Source organism: Salmo salar, chromosome ssa13 (genome assembly GCF_905237065.1).
Source record: "Salmo salar chromosome ssa13, Ssal_v3.1, whole genome shotgun sequence".
NCBI classification, from domain to species: domain Eukaryota; kingdom Metazoa; phylum Chordata; class Actinopteri; order Salmoniformes; family Salmonidae; genus Salmo; species Salmo salar.
Window position 1 is genome coordinate 66,968,026 of NC_059454.1, and position 18,945 is coordinate 66,986,970.

Sequence of the window (18,945 nt, forward strand, 5' to 3'; positions counted from 1 at the left end):
TGTTGATCCCTGCAATATTATATTAGCTAACATGGATATGGGAGCAGATATCTATTGTATGAAACTAAAAGCCCACAAACATTGTTGCAGCTTGTGCATATGTTAAGCCTGCAAATACCTTTGCGAGCTTCCCGTTTTCTGCTCAGAAACTCACGAGCAATGACTCCCGCTAAAACTGACAGTTGACCGTTGCTCCTCAGTTTGAGTTTGGTTTTCACCATGAACAGACAGTGTACCAATTTCACCTCTATTACAATGTTGCATTATTGAAACTCTTCAACTGGGTTCTTGTGTCCATCCCACTCAATGACTGGAGTGCAGTCTTGGTTATAGGCAACATCATCTCCCAGGCAGCACCAACACCTACCACTTCATCTAGGGTTGCAAAGGGAGGGTATTACTGGAAAGAATTTTGGTAATGTTCACATTTGTTTTCCATTTTACTTTCATCAGATGATATCTAGTGGCCTTTTTGGATACTTCAGATTATCACAGGTGTCTGTAATTAAATCTGGACCTCTGTGTGGCCGTATCACATGTACACAGTGGTGTAGTGGAGGGTAAATGTAAGTAAATGCAGTTTGGCCATTTTTTTTGTTCCTATACAGTTTAACTACTGTATTTTTAACCCCGACCGGCAATCAGAGTTTACCCACCTATTTTTTTACCACTACATCACTGCATGTAAAATGTACTAAGATTATTATAATTATTTAAATTAGAATGACAAAGCTGTAAAAAATCTACCTAAATATAAACCGTCAACTTAGTGAATACCATTGGTGTTTAATAGGAGTGTTTCAGCATTAAATATATATATTTTTTAAATGTACACACTTTTATTTATTTTACTATGTCAATATGTCTTTATTGTAAATATTTTTGCCCCGAAATGGTGGCAGTTGTGAAAAATGTCCATAGTTGTAAGAGTTGCAGAGTTAATTTAAAATAATGCAATTGTTAATTATATGCTTTTCTCAACCATAGGCTAGGCTATATTATATATTATGGTATTGGTATCTCTTAAGCGATGGCATTATCATTGATTGATGCCTAAGTTTTAGCTCAGCAGGCTACAATGGTTGTGCAGACTATTGTAGGGATATCTGCTCAGTTCTACTTTTGAGAGTTGTGTGTTTGAGGTGGTTATTGTCTATCCTCAGGGGGTGTATAGGAGATGTGTGGCACTCACCAGGGTTGTCGACTCCGGTCTGGATGACGTCATCCAGGGTGAAGCCGGAGGGGGTCTGCTTGTCCCTCAGCTTGGCGTACATGTCCTTGGTCAGCACCTTGGCCATGTGGTTGTTGTGCTTGGTGAGGTCAGGGTACTCCTCCTCAACTTTAAAGTTGAGTTTGAAGTTGTTGTGGGTGTCACCGAAAGGCATGCTTGCGTTTCTAACACTGCAGGGGAAAAAATAACAGAACCACTTTGATCTTTAGATCTTTATTGTCCATAATTTGCACAGAAAAACAGCATAGTATAGACACATTAGGAAACCCTGAATGACTTTGAAACCACCAAATATAATAGTAACCTACCAAGAATGTTCCCAGACACTGACAGTTGAGAAGATTCAATAGAACAGCTGCAAAGACTAAACGGTATCCTAGTAACAAACGTCAGTCAATATCCATATGCACTGTGTCAAGTTTCTGTTCGGAATAGTTAAGGGGGAGCACTTATGCATTGGATATTTTTAACACCCTCACCCCCAACCTCATAACCTCTTCAACATTCCACCCACCATATGTAATCCTCTCTTCAGCCCCCTTACCACTATCTCACACTCAAGCCCTCTCTTGAACACCCCTACCCTTTATTCCCTTTGTCCACTTACACACACTGAACAAAAATATAAACACAACATGTAAAGTGTTGGTCCCATGTTTCATAAGCTGAAATAAAAGATACCAGAAATGTTCCATTCGCACAGAAACCTTATTTCTCTTAAATTGTGTGCACAAATTTGTCTACATCCCTGTTAGTTAGCATTTCTCCTTTGCCAAGATAATCAATCCACCTGACAGGTGTGACATATAAAGAAGCTGATTAAACAGCATGATCATTACACAGCTGCGTGTTCTGCTGGGGACAATAAAAGGCCACTCTAAAATGTGCAGTTTTGTCACACAACACAATGCCACAGATGTCTCAAATTTGGAGGGAGAATGCAATTGGCATGCTGACTGCAGGAATGTCCACCAGAGCTGTTGCCAGACAATTGAATGTTAATTTCTCTACCATAAGCCACCTCCTACGTCGATTTACAGAATTTGTCAGTATGTCAAACAGGCCTCACAAACGCAGACCACGTGTAACTACGCCAGCCCAGGACAACCACGGACCTCCACATCGGGCTTCTTCACCTGTGGGATCGTCTGAGACCAGCCACCTGGAAAGCTGATGAAACTGTGGGTTTGCACAACCAAAGAATTTCTGCACAAACTGTCATAAACAATGTCCTCTCCAGGGTCTTGACCTGACTGCAGTCCGGTGTCATAACAGACTTCAGTGGGCAAACGCTCACCATCACTGGCACGCTGGAGAGGTGTGCTCTTCTCAGATGAATATTTGTTTCAACTGTACCAGGCAGATGGCAGACAGTGTGTATGGCGTTGAGTGTGCGAGCGGCTTGCTGATGTTAACGTTATGAGTAGAGTGCCCCATGGTGGCGGTGGGGTTATGTTATGGGCAGGCATAAGCTACGGACAATGAACACAATTGCATTTTATCGATGGAAATTTCAATGCACAGAGATACCATGACGAGATCCTGAGGCCCATTGTTGTGTCATCCATCCACCGCCATCACTTCATGTTTCAGCATGATAATGCATGACCCAATGTCGCAAGGATCTTTACACGATTCCGTGAAGCTGAAAATGTCCCAGTTCTTCGATTGCCTGCATACTTACCAGACATATAACCCAATGAGCATATTTGGGATGCTCTGTATCTACGTGTACGACAGCATGTTCCATTTCCCGCCAATATCCAGCATCTTCGCACAGCCACTGAAGAGGAGTGGGACAACATTCCACAGTCCACAATCAACAGCCTGATGTGTCGTGCTGCATGATGCAAATGGTGGTCACACTAGATACTGACCCAGGCCCTTCCTTTTTTTAAGGTATCTGTGACCAACAGATGTATTCCCAGACATGTGAAACCCATAGATTAGGGCCTTATACATTTATTTCAATTGACAGATTTTTTTTATATGAACTGTAACGTGATAAAATCTTTGAAATTGTTGCATGTTGTGTTTATATTTTTGTTCAGTATACTTATTCACCACATACACTACACTCACAATGCAAAGAGAACAAACACAGTCCCCCTTCACTTCACATTATACAGGTAACTGCCAACATAAAGGAAAACTTGAGTAAATGAGGGATACAAAGTATATTGAAAGCAAGTGCTTCCACACAGGTGTGGAATTAACATCCCATCATGCTTAGGGTCTTGTATAAAATGCTGAGCAGGCCCAGTTGCCCATTATTTTGGCTACAATGGCTAGAAGAATAGGTCTCAGTGACTTTGAAATAGGTGTGATTGTTGACACGTCTGACAGGAGTTTCAGTGACGAAGACTGCTCAACTTGCTGATGTTTCACGATAAGCCATGGCCGTCTGAGTCACCAGATCTCAACCCAATTGAACACTTATGGGAGATTCTAGAGGGGGGCCTGAGATAGCATTTTCCACCACCCTTAACAAAATACCAAATTATGGAACTTCTTGTGGAAGAATGGTGTCACATCCCTCCAATAGAGTTCGAGACCCTTGTATAATCTATGCCAAGGTGCATTGAAGCTGTTCTGGCAGCTTGTGGTGGCCCCACATCCAAGAGGTTAAAACCTCTTGACGCACCTTAAGGCCAGGGGGCGCTATTGCGAATTTTGAAAGAAATGCGTGCCCATATTAAACGGCCTCCTACACAAACTCAGAAGCTAGGATATGCATATTATTAGTAGTTTTGGATAGAAAACACTCTAAAGTTTCTAAAACTGTTTGAATGGTGTCTGTGAGTATAACAGAACTCATATGGCAGTCAAAACCCTGAGACAAATCCTAACAGGAAGTGGAAATCTGATTTGTGGAATCACTTTCAAGCCTTTGCCTATGAAACACACCTTGAGTTAGGATTCATTTAGCACTTCCTAAGGCTTCCACTAGATGTCAACAGTCTTTACAAAGTGGTTTGAGTCTTCTCCGGTAAAAACTGACCGAACGAGAGGCCTGGAAAGTTTGTCATAGGGGGAGGGCCATTACTACTATGACGCGCATGCCCGTGGGTACTCTCTCATTCTGAAACGTTTTGTAAGACAATGCAATCGTCCGCCTTGAATATTATTGAAGTTCTGATTGAAAAAGGCCCTAAAGATTTATGTTATACAACGTTTGACATGTTTGAACGAACGTAAATACATTTTTTTTGCACATTCGTGACGACAAGTCCCGTGCGCTTCGTACATTTTGAGTAGCCTTCGGAACGCGCTAACAGGAAGGAGCTATTGGGAAATAAATGATTAACTTTTTCGAACAAAACTACATTTGTTGTGGACCTGGGAATTCCTGAAGTGCCTTCTGATGAAGATAATCAAAGGCAAGTGAATATTTACAATAGTATATTTGATTTTAGATGAGTCCAAGATGGCGCTAACCTGTATCGCCTAGCCTATTTTTCTGAGCATAGCACCTCGTTTATTGCAGTGGGATTTCCAAGTAAAGTTATTTTTAAATCTGGCAATGCAGTTGCATTCACGAGATGTTAATCTATAATTCTTTGAATGACAATATTATATTTTACCAATGTTTTTGAATAGTAATTTTGTAAATTGTAGCGCTGATTCACCGGAAGCATTTGAGGGAAAATATTTTCTGAACATCATACGCCGATGTAAAATGCTGTTTTTATATATAAATATGAACTTTATCGAACAAAAGAATGCATATATTGTGTAACATGATGTCCTAGGAGTGTCATCTGATGAAGATTGTCAAAGGTTAGTGCTTCATTTAGCTGTGTTTTGGTTATTTGTGATGCATGTTGTTGGTCGGAAAATGGCGGTGTGGCTATTGTCTTGATGTACTCTCCTAACATAATGTAATGTTTTTCTTTCGCTGTAAAGCCTTTTTGAAATCGGACAACGTGGTTCGATTCAGGAGAAGTGTATCTATAAAATGGTGTAAAATAGTCCTATGTTTGAGAAACAGAAATTATTAGATTTGGTTATGAATATGGCGCTCTGATTTTTCGCTGGATGTTGATCCCGGATACGGGATCAGCGCGTCAAGAGGTTTTAAGACACTATGTTGATGTTTCCTTTATTTTGGCAGTTACCTGTAGCTCCCTACCTTACAGTGTGATCACCCTATCAGCATTTTCATTGTCAAATGTGTCAAGAGAATCTGACACGTAGCCTATAAGATATTTTCAAACCAATTGTTCCAGAATGCCAGTGGTGTAAAGTACTTAAGTAAAAATACTTTAAAGTACTACGGGTATCTATACTTCACTTTGTATATTTTTGACTACTTTTACTCCACTACATTCCCCCCCAAAATAATGTACTTTATACTCCATGCATTTTCCCTGACACCCAAAAGTAGTCGTTACATTTTGAATGCTTAACAGAACATGAAATTGGTCCAATTTACACATAAAGAGAACATCCCTGTTCATCGCTACTGCCTCTGATCTGGCAGACTCACTAAATACAAATGATTAATTCGTAAATGATGTCTGAGTGTTGGAATGTGCCCTTGACTATCCGTAATTAAATAAAAAACAAGAACCTAATGCCGTTTGGATTGCCTAATAGAAGTAATTTGTAAAAAGTTTATTTTTGCAATTACATTTACTTTTCATACTTAAAAACTTCTTAGGGATAGCCCCCTTTTTTTCAATTTTCGCCTAAAATGACATACCCAACTCTAACTGCCAGTAGCTCAGGCCCTGAAGCAAGGATATGCATATTCTTGGTACCATTTGAAAGGAAACACTTTGAAGTTTGTGGAAATGTGAATTGAATGTAGGAGAATATAACACAATAGATCTGGTAGAAGAAAATATAAAGAAAATAACAACCGTTTCTTTTCTACCACCATCTTTGAAATGAAACAGAAAGGTCCCACGTCTAGCCATCACTTTGGTTGTAATTCCTATGGTGTCCACAAGATGGCAGCAGTGTATGTGCAGACACGTAACTTGAAGTATGAGCAAACTACATGACATTTAGTGTGAAGTCACCCAGGTACATTTGGGCAAATCGTGAAGGAGACATTTACATTCACATTATATTTTTCTGCAAGAATATCATCAAATCTGTATACTTGGACTTTGATTTAGCTTTTCCAGTATTAGTAGCCATATTATAAGTTCAACATTTGCAAAACACCCAGTTTTCATAACTTCATAACTCTCCATATTCTTATAATTTTTGTCCAAAAGGAAAAGGCTTGCTGTCGAATAAGTTTAGCAGCTACATTTTGCAACAGATACGGGGCTTCCTGATACTCCCGTAAAACCCAGCTCATTGGCTATCTAGCTAGCTTTGTTTGACCCCGATTGGTACTTATTTGACAAAGTTACAGTTGATCAAGTGAAGACTGCCCATGTCATCGGCGTGCCATGAAGGCGTCGCTCTCTGACCAAATTTGGTGTCCTATAGGATATACTACACTCCTAATGATATAGTGAAGTCTGGTTACGTTCTAGGATCTCTGAGGAATAAATATGAATGTGATTTGACTGGTTGAAACAATGTTTAGGGTTAGATTTTCACAGATTCCTTTCTTTGCAAATTGAACTAGTGTAAATACAAAATCGATTGTGCATGCTATATGGACATTTTTAGGATATGAAAAATGATTTTATCTAACAAATCGACACTTCATGTTATCTCTGGGACCCGTTGAATGATAAATCAGAGCAAGATTTCAGAATGTAAGTTCACATTTCACCTTCAGAGGGGAATTTATCAAACATATCGCGGTGAAAAAAGTGTTTTGTTGTTAGGAGCTCTCCTCAAACAATAACATGGCGTTTGTTTGCAGTAATATCTACCGTAAATTGGACAGTGCAGTTATATAAACAATAATTGAAGCTTTCAGCCGATAGAAGACACCTATATGTACCAACATTTGTTGTTTCTCTAAAATCTGCAATCGTGACACTGCAATCGCGCTGCATGATTTACAACTGTCCCATTGACGGGACGCCTGTAACTAATTAAGTACACTACCATTCAAAAGTTTGGGGTCACTTAGAAATGTCATTGTTTTTGAAAGAAAAGCACATTGTTGTCCATTAAAATAACATCAAATTGATCCGAAATACAGTGTAGACATTGTTAATGTTATAAATGGCTGAATAATTTAGCACGGCCAACTTTTCCGTTTTTTATTTGTTAAAAAAGTTTGAAATATCCAATAAATTTCGTTCCACTTCATGATTGTGTCCCACTTGTTGTTGATTCTTCACAAAAAATTACAGTTTTATATCTTTATGTTTGAAGCCTGAAATGTGGCAAAAGGTCAAAGTTCAAGGGGGCCGAATACTTTCGCAAGGCACTGTAGTTTTGATGTCTTCACTATTATTCTACAATGTAGAAAATAGTAAAAATAAAGAAAAACCTTGAATGAGTAGGTGTGTCCAAACTTTTAACTGGTACTGTATGTCCCCAGAATTACCATGTAGTCCAAAAAGTTGACTCAAGTTTGCCAAAAAGCACCTGGAAGCAACTGCATGATTATCAAGACTCTTGGAAGAATGTTCTATGGACAGATGATTCACAAGTATACCTTCTTGGATGACATGGGTCCCATTGTGCCTGGCGAAAACCAAACTGCATTCCACAAAAATAACCTTAAGCATGGTGGTGGTAGTGTGATGATTTGGGGATGCTTTGCTGCCTCAGGACCTGGACGACTTGCCTTAATAGAAGAAGCCATGAATTCTGCTCTGTATCAGAGAATTCTACAGGAGAATGTCAGACTATCTGTTTGTGAGCTGAAGCTAAAGCGCAGCTTTGTCATACTGCAAGACAATGATCCAAAACACACAGTCAAGACTACATGAAAATGGCTAAAAAGCAACACATTTTAAGTTTTGGAATGGCCTAGTCAAAGTCTAGACCTAATCCCAATTGAGATGTGGCAGGACTTGAAACGAACAGTTCATGCTTGAAAACCTACCAATGTCATTGAGTTGAAGCAGTTCTGCATGGAAGAGTGGGCCAAAACTCCTCAACAGCGACGTGAGAGACTGATCAACAACTACAGGAAGTGTTTGGTTGGAGTCATTGCAGCTAAAGGTGGCACAACCAGTTATTGAGTGTAAGGGGGCAATTACTTTTTCACACAGGGGAATTGGGTGTTGCGTAACTTTGTTAATTAAATAAATAAAATAAGTATCAATTTTTTGTAAACTCAGGTTCCCTTTATCTAATATTAGGTTTTGGTTGAAGATCTGATAGCATTCAGTATAAAAAAATATGCAAAAATAGAGAAAATCAGAAAGGGGCAAATACTTTTTCACTGCATGTCATTTTAATAGCGTAATGCAAACCAAAGTTTTCATAAATGCAACCTAATGTAGGAACATTCTGTTAACTTCACCAAATAATAATAATGAATGGTATTTACACGGAACAAAAATATAAACGCAACATGCAACAATTTCTAAAATTTTACTCATTTACAGTTCATATAAGGAAATCAGTCAATTTAAATAAATTCATTAGGCCCTAATCTATGGATTTCACATTATTGGGAATACATACGTATATGCATCAGTTGGTTACAGATACCTTTAAAAAAAAAAGTAGGGGCATGGATCAGAAAACCAGTCAGTATGTGGTGTGACCATTTGCCTCAAGCAGCGTGACACATCTCCTTCGTATAGAGTTGATCAGGCTGTTAATTGTGACCTGTGTGGAATGTTGTCCCACTCCTCTTCAATGGCTGTGTAAAGTTTCTGGATATTGGCAGGAACTGGAACACGCTGTCGTACACGTCGATCCAGAGCATCCCAATCATGCTCAATGGGTGAAATGTCTGGTGTTTATTTAGGCCATGGAAGAACTGGGACATTTTCAGCTTCCAGGAATTGTGTACAGATCCTTGCGATATGGGGCCATGCATTGTCATGCTGAAACATGAGGTGATGGTGGAGGATGAATGACACGACAATGGGCCTCAGGATCCTGCCTATACCATAACCCCACTGACACCTCTGTTCACAACGTTGACTTCAGAAAACCACTCACCCCACACCATACATGCTGTCTGCCATCTGCCCAGTACAGTTGAAACCGGGATTCTTCAGTGAAGAGCTCACTTCTCCAGTGTGCCAGTGGCCATCGAAGGTGAGCACTTGCCAACTGAAGTCGGTTACGACACCGAACTGCAGTCAGGTCAAGACTGTTTAAGAGGATTACCAGCACGCAGATGAGCGTCCCTGAGATGTTTTCTGACAGTTTCTGCAGAAATTCTTCAGTTGTGCAAATTCAGCTGTCCGGGTGGCTGGGCTCAGATGATCCCACATGTGAAGCTGTGTGTGGAGGTCCTTGGCTGGTGAGGTTACACATGGGCGGCGGTTGTGAGGCCGTTTGGACGTACTGCCAAATTCTCTAAAATGACATTGGAGGCAACTTATGGTAAAGAAATGAACATTAAATTCTCTGGCAACAGCTCTGGTGGATATTCCATGGCAATTGCATGCTCCCTCAACTTGAGACATCTGTGGCACTGTGTTGTGTAACAAAACTACACATTTTAGAGTGGCCTTTTATTTTCCCCAGCACAAGGTCCACCTGTGTAATGATCATGCTGTTTAATCAGCTTCTTGATATGCCACACCTGTCATGTGGATGGATTATCTTGGCGAAGGGGAAATGCTCACTAATAGGAATGTAAACAAATGTGTCACGTTCTGACCAGTATGAGGGTTATTTTGTTAGTGTAGGCTGGTCAGGACGTGGCAGATGGTATTTGGTTTATGTGGTTCGGGGTGTGTGTATTATGTAGAGGGTAGTTGATTTATGTATTCCGGGGTTTTTTGGTCACTGCTCTATGTTAGTCTATTTCTATGTTCTTTCTAGTTAGTCTGTTTCTATGTTTAGTTAATTGGGGTGTGGACTCTCAATTGAAGGCAGGTGTTGTCTAGTTGCCTTTGATTGAGAGTCCTATATATTAGGGTGTGTTTGTAAATTGTGGGAGGTTGTCTCTTGAATTGCTGTCTTTAGCCTTCAAGTCTGTATTCGTCGTCCATCGTTTTGTTTGTTTGTTTTCATTAAAGTTAATTATGAGCACTCAACCCGCTGCGCCTTGGTCCATTCCTGACGACCGTCATTACAGAACCTCCCACCAAATCCGGACCAAGCAGCGGAGGAAGGAGCAACAGGTGGACTTTGAGGAGCAAAGGGAATTTGAGTTGGACCAACGGGAGAAATGAACATGGGAACAGATTATGGCCGGAGAGGGCCCATGGAGAAAATGGAACGAAGACCGGGAACGCTACAGGGGAACACGACTGGCGTTTAAGCCGGAGAGGCAGCCCCAATAAAAAAAATTTGGGGGGGCACACGGGTAGTTTGGCAGGGCCAGGATTGAGCCGCAAGCCAAATCCCCGTGCTTATTGGGGGCAGCCTATTATTAGTCAGGTCCCGTGTGTTGGAGTGATGTGCACGGCGTCGAGGCCTAGTATTCACAGGCCGGTGTGCGCAGTACCTGCGCCCCGCATTTGTCAGGGGAAAGCGGGCATCCAGCCAGGAAGGGTGGAGCCAGTACTGCGCTCGAGACCGCCAGTGCGCCTTCACGGTCCAATATATCCTGTTCCCGCTCCTCGCACTAGCCGTGAGGTGTGTGTTTCCAGTCTGGCATATACAGCACCACGCACCAGGCTTCCAGTGCGTCAGCCCAGTCCGACTCGTCCTGTTCCCGCTCCCCGCACTAGCCCTGAGGTGCGTGTTCCCAGGCTGATACCTCCAGTACCAGCACCACGCATCAGGCTTCCAGTGCGTCAACCCAGTCCGACTCGGCCTGTTCCCGCTCCCCGCACTAGCCCTGAGGTGCGTGTCCCCAGACTGGTACATCCAGTACCACGCATCAGGCTTCCAGTGCGTCAGCCCAGCCTCGAGAGTTCGGCAATAGTATGCAGTCCAGAGTATCCGCCAACAGTGTGCAGTCCAGAGTATCCGGCAACAGTGTGCAGTCCAGAGTATCCGGCAACAGTGTGCAGTCCAGAGTATCCGGCAACAGTGTGCAGTCCAGAGTATCCGGCAACAGTGTGCAGTCCAGAGTATCCGGCAACAGTGTGCAGTCCAGAGTATCCGGCAACAGTGTGCAGTCCAGAGTATCCGGCAGCAGTGTGCAGTCCAGAGTATCCGGCAGCAGTGTCTAGTCCGGAACCGAGGGAGTCTGCCTGCGACCCGGAACTGAGTAAGTCTATTAGTAACTGTGTTTCAAATGAGTCTGCCTACAGAGTGGAACGGAAGAGGTCTGCCTACGATCCGGAACGAGGGGAGTCTGCCTACGGCCCAAAACTGAGCAAGTCTGTCTGCATTCTGGAAGACAGTAGGCCGGAGCCAGAACCACCTCCTGTATAGGTGGGTTGGGGAGGGGGGGTGTAGCACAAGTGCCGTCGGTGACGGCAGCCACACTCCCTTCCCTCCCTTTAGTTTAGGGGGGGTGTTGCAGGAGCACCCTTCCCTCCCATGTACTTTTGAGGATTTGTTAGTGTTTTGGGGGTTATTTGTTGTTTGTTTTTTTTGTGTGTGAAGTGCATCCGGGGTCTGCACCTTTGGGGGGGGTAATGTCACGTTCTGACCAGTATGAGGGTTATTTTGTTAGTGTAGGCTGGTCAGGACGTGGCAGAGGGTATTTGGTTTGTGGTTCGGGGTGTGTGTATTATGTAGAGGGTAGTTGATTTATGTATTCCAGGGTTTTTTGGTCACTGCTCTGTTAGAAATAGACTGTTCTTTCTAGTTAGTCTGTTTCTATGTTTAGTTAATTGGGGTGTGGACTCTCAATTGAAGGCAGGTGTTGTCTAGTTGCCTTTGATTGAGAGTCCTATATCTTAGGGTGTGTTTGTGTTTGTAAATTGTGGGAGGTTGTCTCTTGAATTGCTGTCTTTAGCCTTCAAGTCCGTATTCGTCGTCCATCGTTTTGTTTTGTTTGTGTAAGTGTTTTCATTAAAGTTAATTATGAGCACTCAACCCGCTGCGCCTTGGTCCATTCCTGACGACCGTCATTACAAAATGTGTGCCTATGGAACATTTCATTTCAGCTCATGAAACATGGGACCAACATTTTACATGTTGCGTTTATATTTTTGTTCAGTATATTTAGCGCTTTTCAATGTTTCAAAGTCGCTGTTAAGGACCCAAAGTCGCTTTAACTACTGATGTTCTTATAAACACGCTTCCAATACTTCTGCTTAATGCCCTGACATGCTGTGACACCTTTCATGAATTTGCAGGAAAGTTGTCAAAAACACATTGTATAAACATTAAAAAAAAACATTCTTGGAACTTTAAAACTACCTCCCTAATGTTCATGGAAATAAATGTTCCAGGGAAATGTAAAAATATGAATGGCTACCCATTGTTTCCGGGTTTATGTTAAGTGATGAATATTTAACATCACTTGTTTTTTGCTGTTGCTAATTACTCATGTTCATGCTTTATTGTTGGACAGTTAGGCTTGTTAATAGCAAATTTGCCTACTATCCAGCAAATGCACAACCACCACACAATTGTTTCAATGTTGTTTCCAATTTGTGGGCCTCAACCTGCATTGCTACTTTGTAACAACACTTTGAAAACCCTGCCAGTCCCTGTGTGTTAAGGTAGTCACTATTAAATGTAAAAAGGAAGGAAATCCAACAAAAACCAGTGTTGGCCAATGTTAACTTAATTTGCAACTATTTATAGAATATCTGTGAAATTGAAATTTTGAAAGTGTAGAATTAACTCTACTGTGGGACCATATACACTTTTTAATTGAACAATATTAGACTTGTTTTAACATTTACAGTGACTTATCACAAGTGCATGACCAAGAAAGACCAAGGTATGTTGACATCCGTTTTGGTTCATGGGGCCAGGTTTATTGAATCACAATTTAAATGATAACTTTTTAGAACCAAAGTTCAAATTAAGGTGATGCCACATCAGTCAGGCAAGCCGACTAGTGGAGACTGATCCCAGGATGTTACTGACTGAACAGGAGAGAAGTGGAAAAAACCGTCTGAAGGAAGAAAAGGGGGGGAAAAAAGGAGAAAAATAAAGGCTGAAGAAAAAGATGTGAGCAGCAGTCAAGAGTCTCTAGAGCGACCTTCAGTTCCCTCTGCGCGGCAGTTGGTTGGCTCGATTTCACGTGACTTGACAATAGAAAAACAAAAGATGAATAGCGACGTCAACAACTCTTTACTTCTGGGCGGGGATCATGCCGTCGATGGCCTCTCCCTTCTCCAGCTTCTTCTCCATCTCCACCATGAGCTTGACACCGTCGACCACCATCTGGACCTGATCCACCTCGGAGGAGCCCAGACGGTCAGCGTTGGAGATGTCGAACACTCCACCCACGGAGGCGGTGTCCACGCCACCTGGAGAGAGCAAGGAAAATGGGGAGAGAGGCGAGTGTAAGTGTTTGTCTCAGACAATCTCTGCATCACTACTGATACTATAAATTATCCAGATGTCAACAAAATACAGACTCAATGAATAGATGTCTTAACAGCTGTGGGACATGGCTATTTCATAATAGCTTTCACTCATGCCAAACTGTTCCTTTTTACATGTTTTGTTGTAAAAGGGAAGACAGTTGTGATCTGTGACGAATTAGAGTTGAATATATCAGCAGCTGTTCTGGATGTGTTTTTTGTTGTGCGTGTGTGTACCTGTGCCCCGCTTCTGCAGACGCAGCCTGCCTAGGATCTCCTCAAACTTGGCATGTGTGCTCAGCTTAGGCAGCTTGACGTGCACGCCACCGCGCAGGCCGGTTCCCAGGTTGGATGGGCAAGTCAGCACATAGCCGAGATGCTCATTCCACATGAAGCCATGGTTGTGCTTCTTGAAAGTCTCCTCAATCTGTCAGGTACGAGAAACAACCCTATATCAACATTGTTGTCTTTGTCTCTCTGCGGTTTCATGTATTTCCATTGTTTTAGGGGTTTGTGCCATATCAAAATGGTTTGAGTACAAGAACGTACCCTTTTCAGACCAACGCAGAAGCGTCTGAAGACCTCCTTCATGTTGCCACCCTTCTCCATGGAGATGACACGCAGGTGATCCTCCTCGTTCACCCAGACCAAGAAGCTTTTGGCATCGTTGTGCCTTCAGAAAGGAGGGACGGGGTTTCACATGACGCATCAACACAATACTTTGTGGAATGATCTGCACAATACACCTTCTGGTTCCACAAACAGTATTGTTTTGGTATGGGCCTGTGCTCCGGTTACTCACCAGATTCCTCTTGCATCGGGCCAGTCACGGGCCATACCAGCGCCCAGCAGCAGAGGGGAGACGGGCTTATCAAACAAGAAGTGGTCAGCGATCAGCTGCTCCTGCTCGGCATCGGTCATCTTATTCAGGGGGTAGTACTTTCCCTTGAACTCACCGTCCAGGGTGTCCAGGGCTGGAGAGACAGAAAACCCCTCAGTTTCCCCTCACTCTTAACATGGTATCTCCCTGCATGGAGTTATTTGACACCGTGCACAAGTCATTGCAACTAAGGATTCACTTTTGATCGCCATTTCCAATTAATTAAGAATTTAGATCTCAATTTCCAATAAATCCCCTTTTGTTAGCTTTACTGCCTAGCTTCATGAACAATCCTGTGGATACATATGTAGCTATTGATAGCTGGGTGGCTCACCCTCGACAGACAGTCTCTCCACTGCTCTGCGCTCGCCACGGCTGTTGTGGGGGGGCAGGGTGTATCCCTTGATGCTGCGCCCGGTACGCACACGGCTGGACAGGACGTAGTTGGGGTCCAGGTCATCACCTCCCTACACAGAAACAAGGTCACAACTGAGTTTTAGACCTGAACATTTCAACAAGTCTAATTCCCAACCTCCTATGTGCTGCAGAGATTATTTGCCATCTTTCCATTCTACACCTAATCGAGAATGAATCCATGAAAACATGTCCAAAAAATATATACAAAGTCCTACCTTCAGGTTCTCGAAGTTCAGGTCAGTCTTGTGCTTGTCTGTGGGCTTGTATCCACTATGACGGTCTGAGATGATGGGGTCCAACAGATCCTTGAAGACCTCGTAGGACTCCTCATCACCAGCCACGCAGCCAACGGTCATGATGAAGGGGTGACCTGAAGACAGAGAGAGAAGTGGCTGTAAGAAGCCAGCAGGTCTACAGAGTACAAACATTTAATATACCACTCTGTGGTGTATGCTGCATATTGAATACATGTGAAATATATGCTGCATATTGAATAAGGTAACCTGCAAATCTAGTATAATATATGGTTGTGGTATTAGTATGTCTTGGCTGTAAATCGCATGTATTATTTTTATAGCTTTTAATTGCAATAGTATTACGATCGATTGATTCTTAGAGCGCTAATTTAGTTGTGCAGACTGGTAGAGTTTTGATACCTGCTCAGCTCTACCTTTGACAGGGGTGTATTGTGTGTTAGTGACTATCCTCAGGGGGTGTATGGGAAATGTGTGGCACTCACCAGGGTTGTCAACTCCGGTCTGGATGACATCATCCAGGGTGAAGCCGGAGGATGTCTGCTTGTCCCTCAGCTTGGCGTACATGTCCTTGGTCAGCACCTTGGCCATGTGGTTGTTGTGCTTGGTGAGGTCAGGGTACTCCTCCTCAACTTTAAAGTTGAGTTTGAAGTTGTTGTGGGTGTTACCGAAAGGCATGATTGTGTTTAACACTGCAGGGGAGAAAGAAAATAGGAAATCTTTAATGTCTATTTGCACAGAAAACCCACAAAGCCTAATATTAACCTATCTGAAATTAAGTTCCCTGACACTGACAGTGGAGTAGAGTCTATAAGGAGTGCTCTGTCTCAGGCCCAGCGAAACGTACTTTAAAAGACGTTTAACGTAAAAGATGGCCAACGTTTAAAAGATTACTGGGGGATACTCAGTAAAACGGCTGCAAAAACTCTTATTGTGTATACCCCATATCCTAGTTACAAACGTCAGTCAATGTCCCCGTCCACTGGGTCATGATTCTGTTCGGAATAGATATGAGGGAGAAGCACGTTTGTTGGATATATTTAACACCCTCACCCCCAACCTCTAACATTCCACCTCTATCCTATATTACCCTTCTCCTTATGTATGGAACATATTTCCACACCGTCCGCTCATGCAAAGAGCCCCCCCCCCTCACAATATAGCCCCTTACCCTACAGTGCGATCACTCAACACGTTGGGTCCTATCCATCAGAGAGACCAACTGGCTGTCATGCCATTACCCTTTCCAGCCCCTCTTGTTTTTTTATAGTTCTTACCACAAGGATCAATTGATTTTAAAGACCAACTCATTCATTGAATTGTATTCACTATACTTGATAGGTCATTTACCAATTCAGATATTGTATTTCTTTCTTAATTTTTTTACTTTTACTCCCCAATTTTGTCATATCTAATTGGTAGTTACAGTCTTGTCACATCGCTGCAACTCCCATACGGACTCAGGAAAGGCGAAGGTCGAGAGCCATGCATCCCCTGAAACACGACCCTGCCAAGCCGCACTGCTCGCTTAACCCAGAAGTCAGCCACACCAATGCGTCAGCGGAAACACCATACAACTGGCAACCGAAGACAGTTTGCAGGCGCCCGGCAACCCAAGACAGTTTGCAGGCGCCCGGCACTCCACAAAGAGTCTCTAGAGCGCGATGGGACAAAGACATCCCGGCCGGCCAAACCCTTCCCCAACCTGGACGACGCTGGGACAATTGTGCGCAGCCTTATGGGTCTCCCGGTCATGGCCGCTGTGACAGCCTCGGATCGAACCTGGGTCTGTAGTGACACCTCAAGCACTGCGTTGCAGTGCATTAGACTGCTGCGCCACTCGGGAGGTCACCATATATTGTATTTAATTGATGTTCCTAACAAGCATTTGGTTAGAATGGAATTTACCGCAATCTTTCTTGAAATATAGATTTTTTTTTTATTCACATCTTGACATAACTATTGACACAGTTGTTGCATCACATGCCCATGTCCAAAGGCAAGGAAAAGGATGTGACTGTTACAGTAACTGTCCGAAAGCAATTACTAGACATTCAAGCTATTTTTTTTTTTTTTTTTACACCTGTTCCACAGATGTTTAGACTCCTCATACTGTATCCGATTGTGAGACACTTACTTATCTCAGTATCCACACTAGAGAACCATTTCCTGAACCAAACCTTATTAAAAAAAAACTTTGCAACAGTTCACAACTTAATTTCTTCAAAACGAATCGGTCTTTGTCAAACGAGCCAAGAGAATCAGACTCCTACTAAAATATGCTGTCAAATATTCTACTGATCTGAAACCTTTCCAGAATGCCCCATATGTACATTTATATTATTGCTTTTGCATCATTAAGTCTATTCATTTTTTAAGATTGATGACAATTAAAAGACAAAAGAAAAGTAGCTACATGTGCAGGAGAAGTAAAGCACCTCCCCCTTTCAAAAAGGGACAAGCCAAAATAACTGGATTTAGCTAACTCTAAAATGACATGTTGTAAACCTATTCTCCCCCAAAAAATGTTTTTCTCAGAAGCCTTTCCAAGTCCAACTAATCCAAACCGCCAACCTGGCCTCATCCCAAAGCTTTAGCTATTCATACAAGGCGCAACATTGAGTTTTTACCTGCAGACCAGACAAGAAAAAAAGTAACAGTCCTTGGGATCAGATCCTGTTCACCAGAGCCAAAATATAGAGGTCACCCAACTCTGAAGGACCTTGCCCTCTGCTTATATACCGGTTAGACACGCAGCCATTGGCTGCCCATTTTACTGCATGCCGGTCTCTCATTGGCCCAAGCCAGTCTCTGATACACAGTTTACTTTACGGAAGGACTGGATTTACATCTCAGTCATCCAAGACGAGGCTGCAGCTGCAAACTCACCCTCACACCGAACCCTTTCCACCCCTCCCCCCTGCCATAGTGCCTGTGGAGGGGGATCTGGTGTTTTTTGGATTCCATCCGAGATTTTTGCAGTCGACTCCTGCTAGCAGAGTAATTGGAATTGACTCTTTTGACTCCAACTCCAAAACTAAAATAATCAAGGCTAATCAATACGTCAGCTTAGCTGCTTGTTTTACATTAATTTAAAACAATAAAAGGACAGCTGATAGCTGCTCTTTAATCCAGGAACATGCTATTGTATCACAGATATATGTATCTAACATTATCCTAGAAAAATGGATTCTTTAATAAAATGGGAGTAGACTCGTGGAGTCAATAGTCAAGGAGATGAGGAATCGCTTCTTTTGGAGTAAACGTTCCAAGGGGACATTAGGATGGTAGAAGGGTTATTTGAATGGGATGGACAGGGAGTAGTAAGTTACATACTCCAAAAAAAGCTGAGCAACGCTTTTGCCAGCCATGCCATGAATAGCAGGGATCCTTCCTTGTCAGGAGTAACCTAAGGGTTTAAAAAAGCTGGTATAAGTTAAGTGCAAGTGTCACGTTCACTATCTTCAAACTCACGATCATAAATAAACCAAGGCGCAGCATGCATGGAATTCCACATCTTTTAATGAAGAAGAAACTCACCAAACAACAAAACAGGAGAAAAACAAAACGTGACATTCTGGGCTGCTCACAGGCAGCTACACAAAAACAAGATCCCACAATCACAGGTGGGAAAAGGGCTGCCTAAGTATGATTCCCAATCAGAGACAGCGATAGACAGCGGCCTCTGACTAGGAACCATACTCGGCAAAAAACAAAGAA

General features: G+C 42.6%; 1 protein-coding gene and 1 pseudogene across 1 annotated transcript; both read right to left on the reverse strand.

The window, feature by feature from the left end:
• The window catches only part of LOC106567628 (creatine kinase M-type-like), a 2,811-nt pseudogene extending 1,426 nt beyond the window's left edge, over nucleotides 1–1,385 (reverse strand).
• An 11,708-nt stretch (nucleotides 1,386–13,093) lies between these two features.
• On the reverse strand, nucleotides 13,094–17,995 carry LOC106567627 (creatine kinase M-type). Its single transcript, XM_014137135.2, has 8 exons — nucleotides 17,856–17,995; nucleotides 15,711–15,917; nucleotides 15,187–15,341; nucleotides 14,889–15,021; nucleotides 14,477–14,648; nucleotides 14,224–14,347; nucleotides 13,912–14,101; nucleotides 13,094–13,617 (listed from the first exon to the last, which is right to left on the reverse strand). The coding sequence occupies exons 2-8, from the start codon at nucleotides 15,901–15,903 to the stop codon at nucleotides 13,439–13,441; spliced, it is 1,146 nt and encodes a 381-aa protein (XP_013992610.1). The 5' UTR covers nucleotides 15,904–15,917; nucleotides 17,856–17,995; the 3' UTR covers nucleotides 13,094–13,438.
• Between the last annotated feature and the right edge of the window lie 950 nt (nucleotides 17,996–18,945).

What these genes read in the sequence shown, in the direction of transcription:
- LOC106567627 (XM_014137135.2), bottom strand. Translation starts at nt 15,903, where the DNA reads ATGCCTTTCGGTAACACCCACAACAACTTCAAACTCAACTTTAAAGTT. An exon ending in GACCGGAGTTGACAACCCTG is followed by an intron (nt 15,342 to 15,710) that starts GTGAGTGCCACA and finishes CTCTGTCTTCAG; the next exon opens with GTCACCCCTTCATCATGACC. An exon ending in CCCGATGCAAGAGGAATCTG is followed by an intron (nt 14,348 to 14,476) that starts GTGAGTAACCGG and finishes TCCTTTCTGAAG; the next exon opens with GCACAACGATGCCAAAAGCT.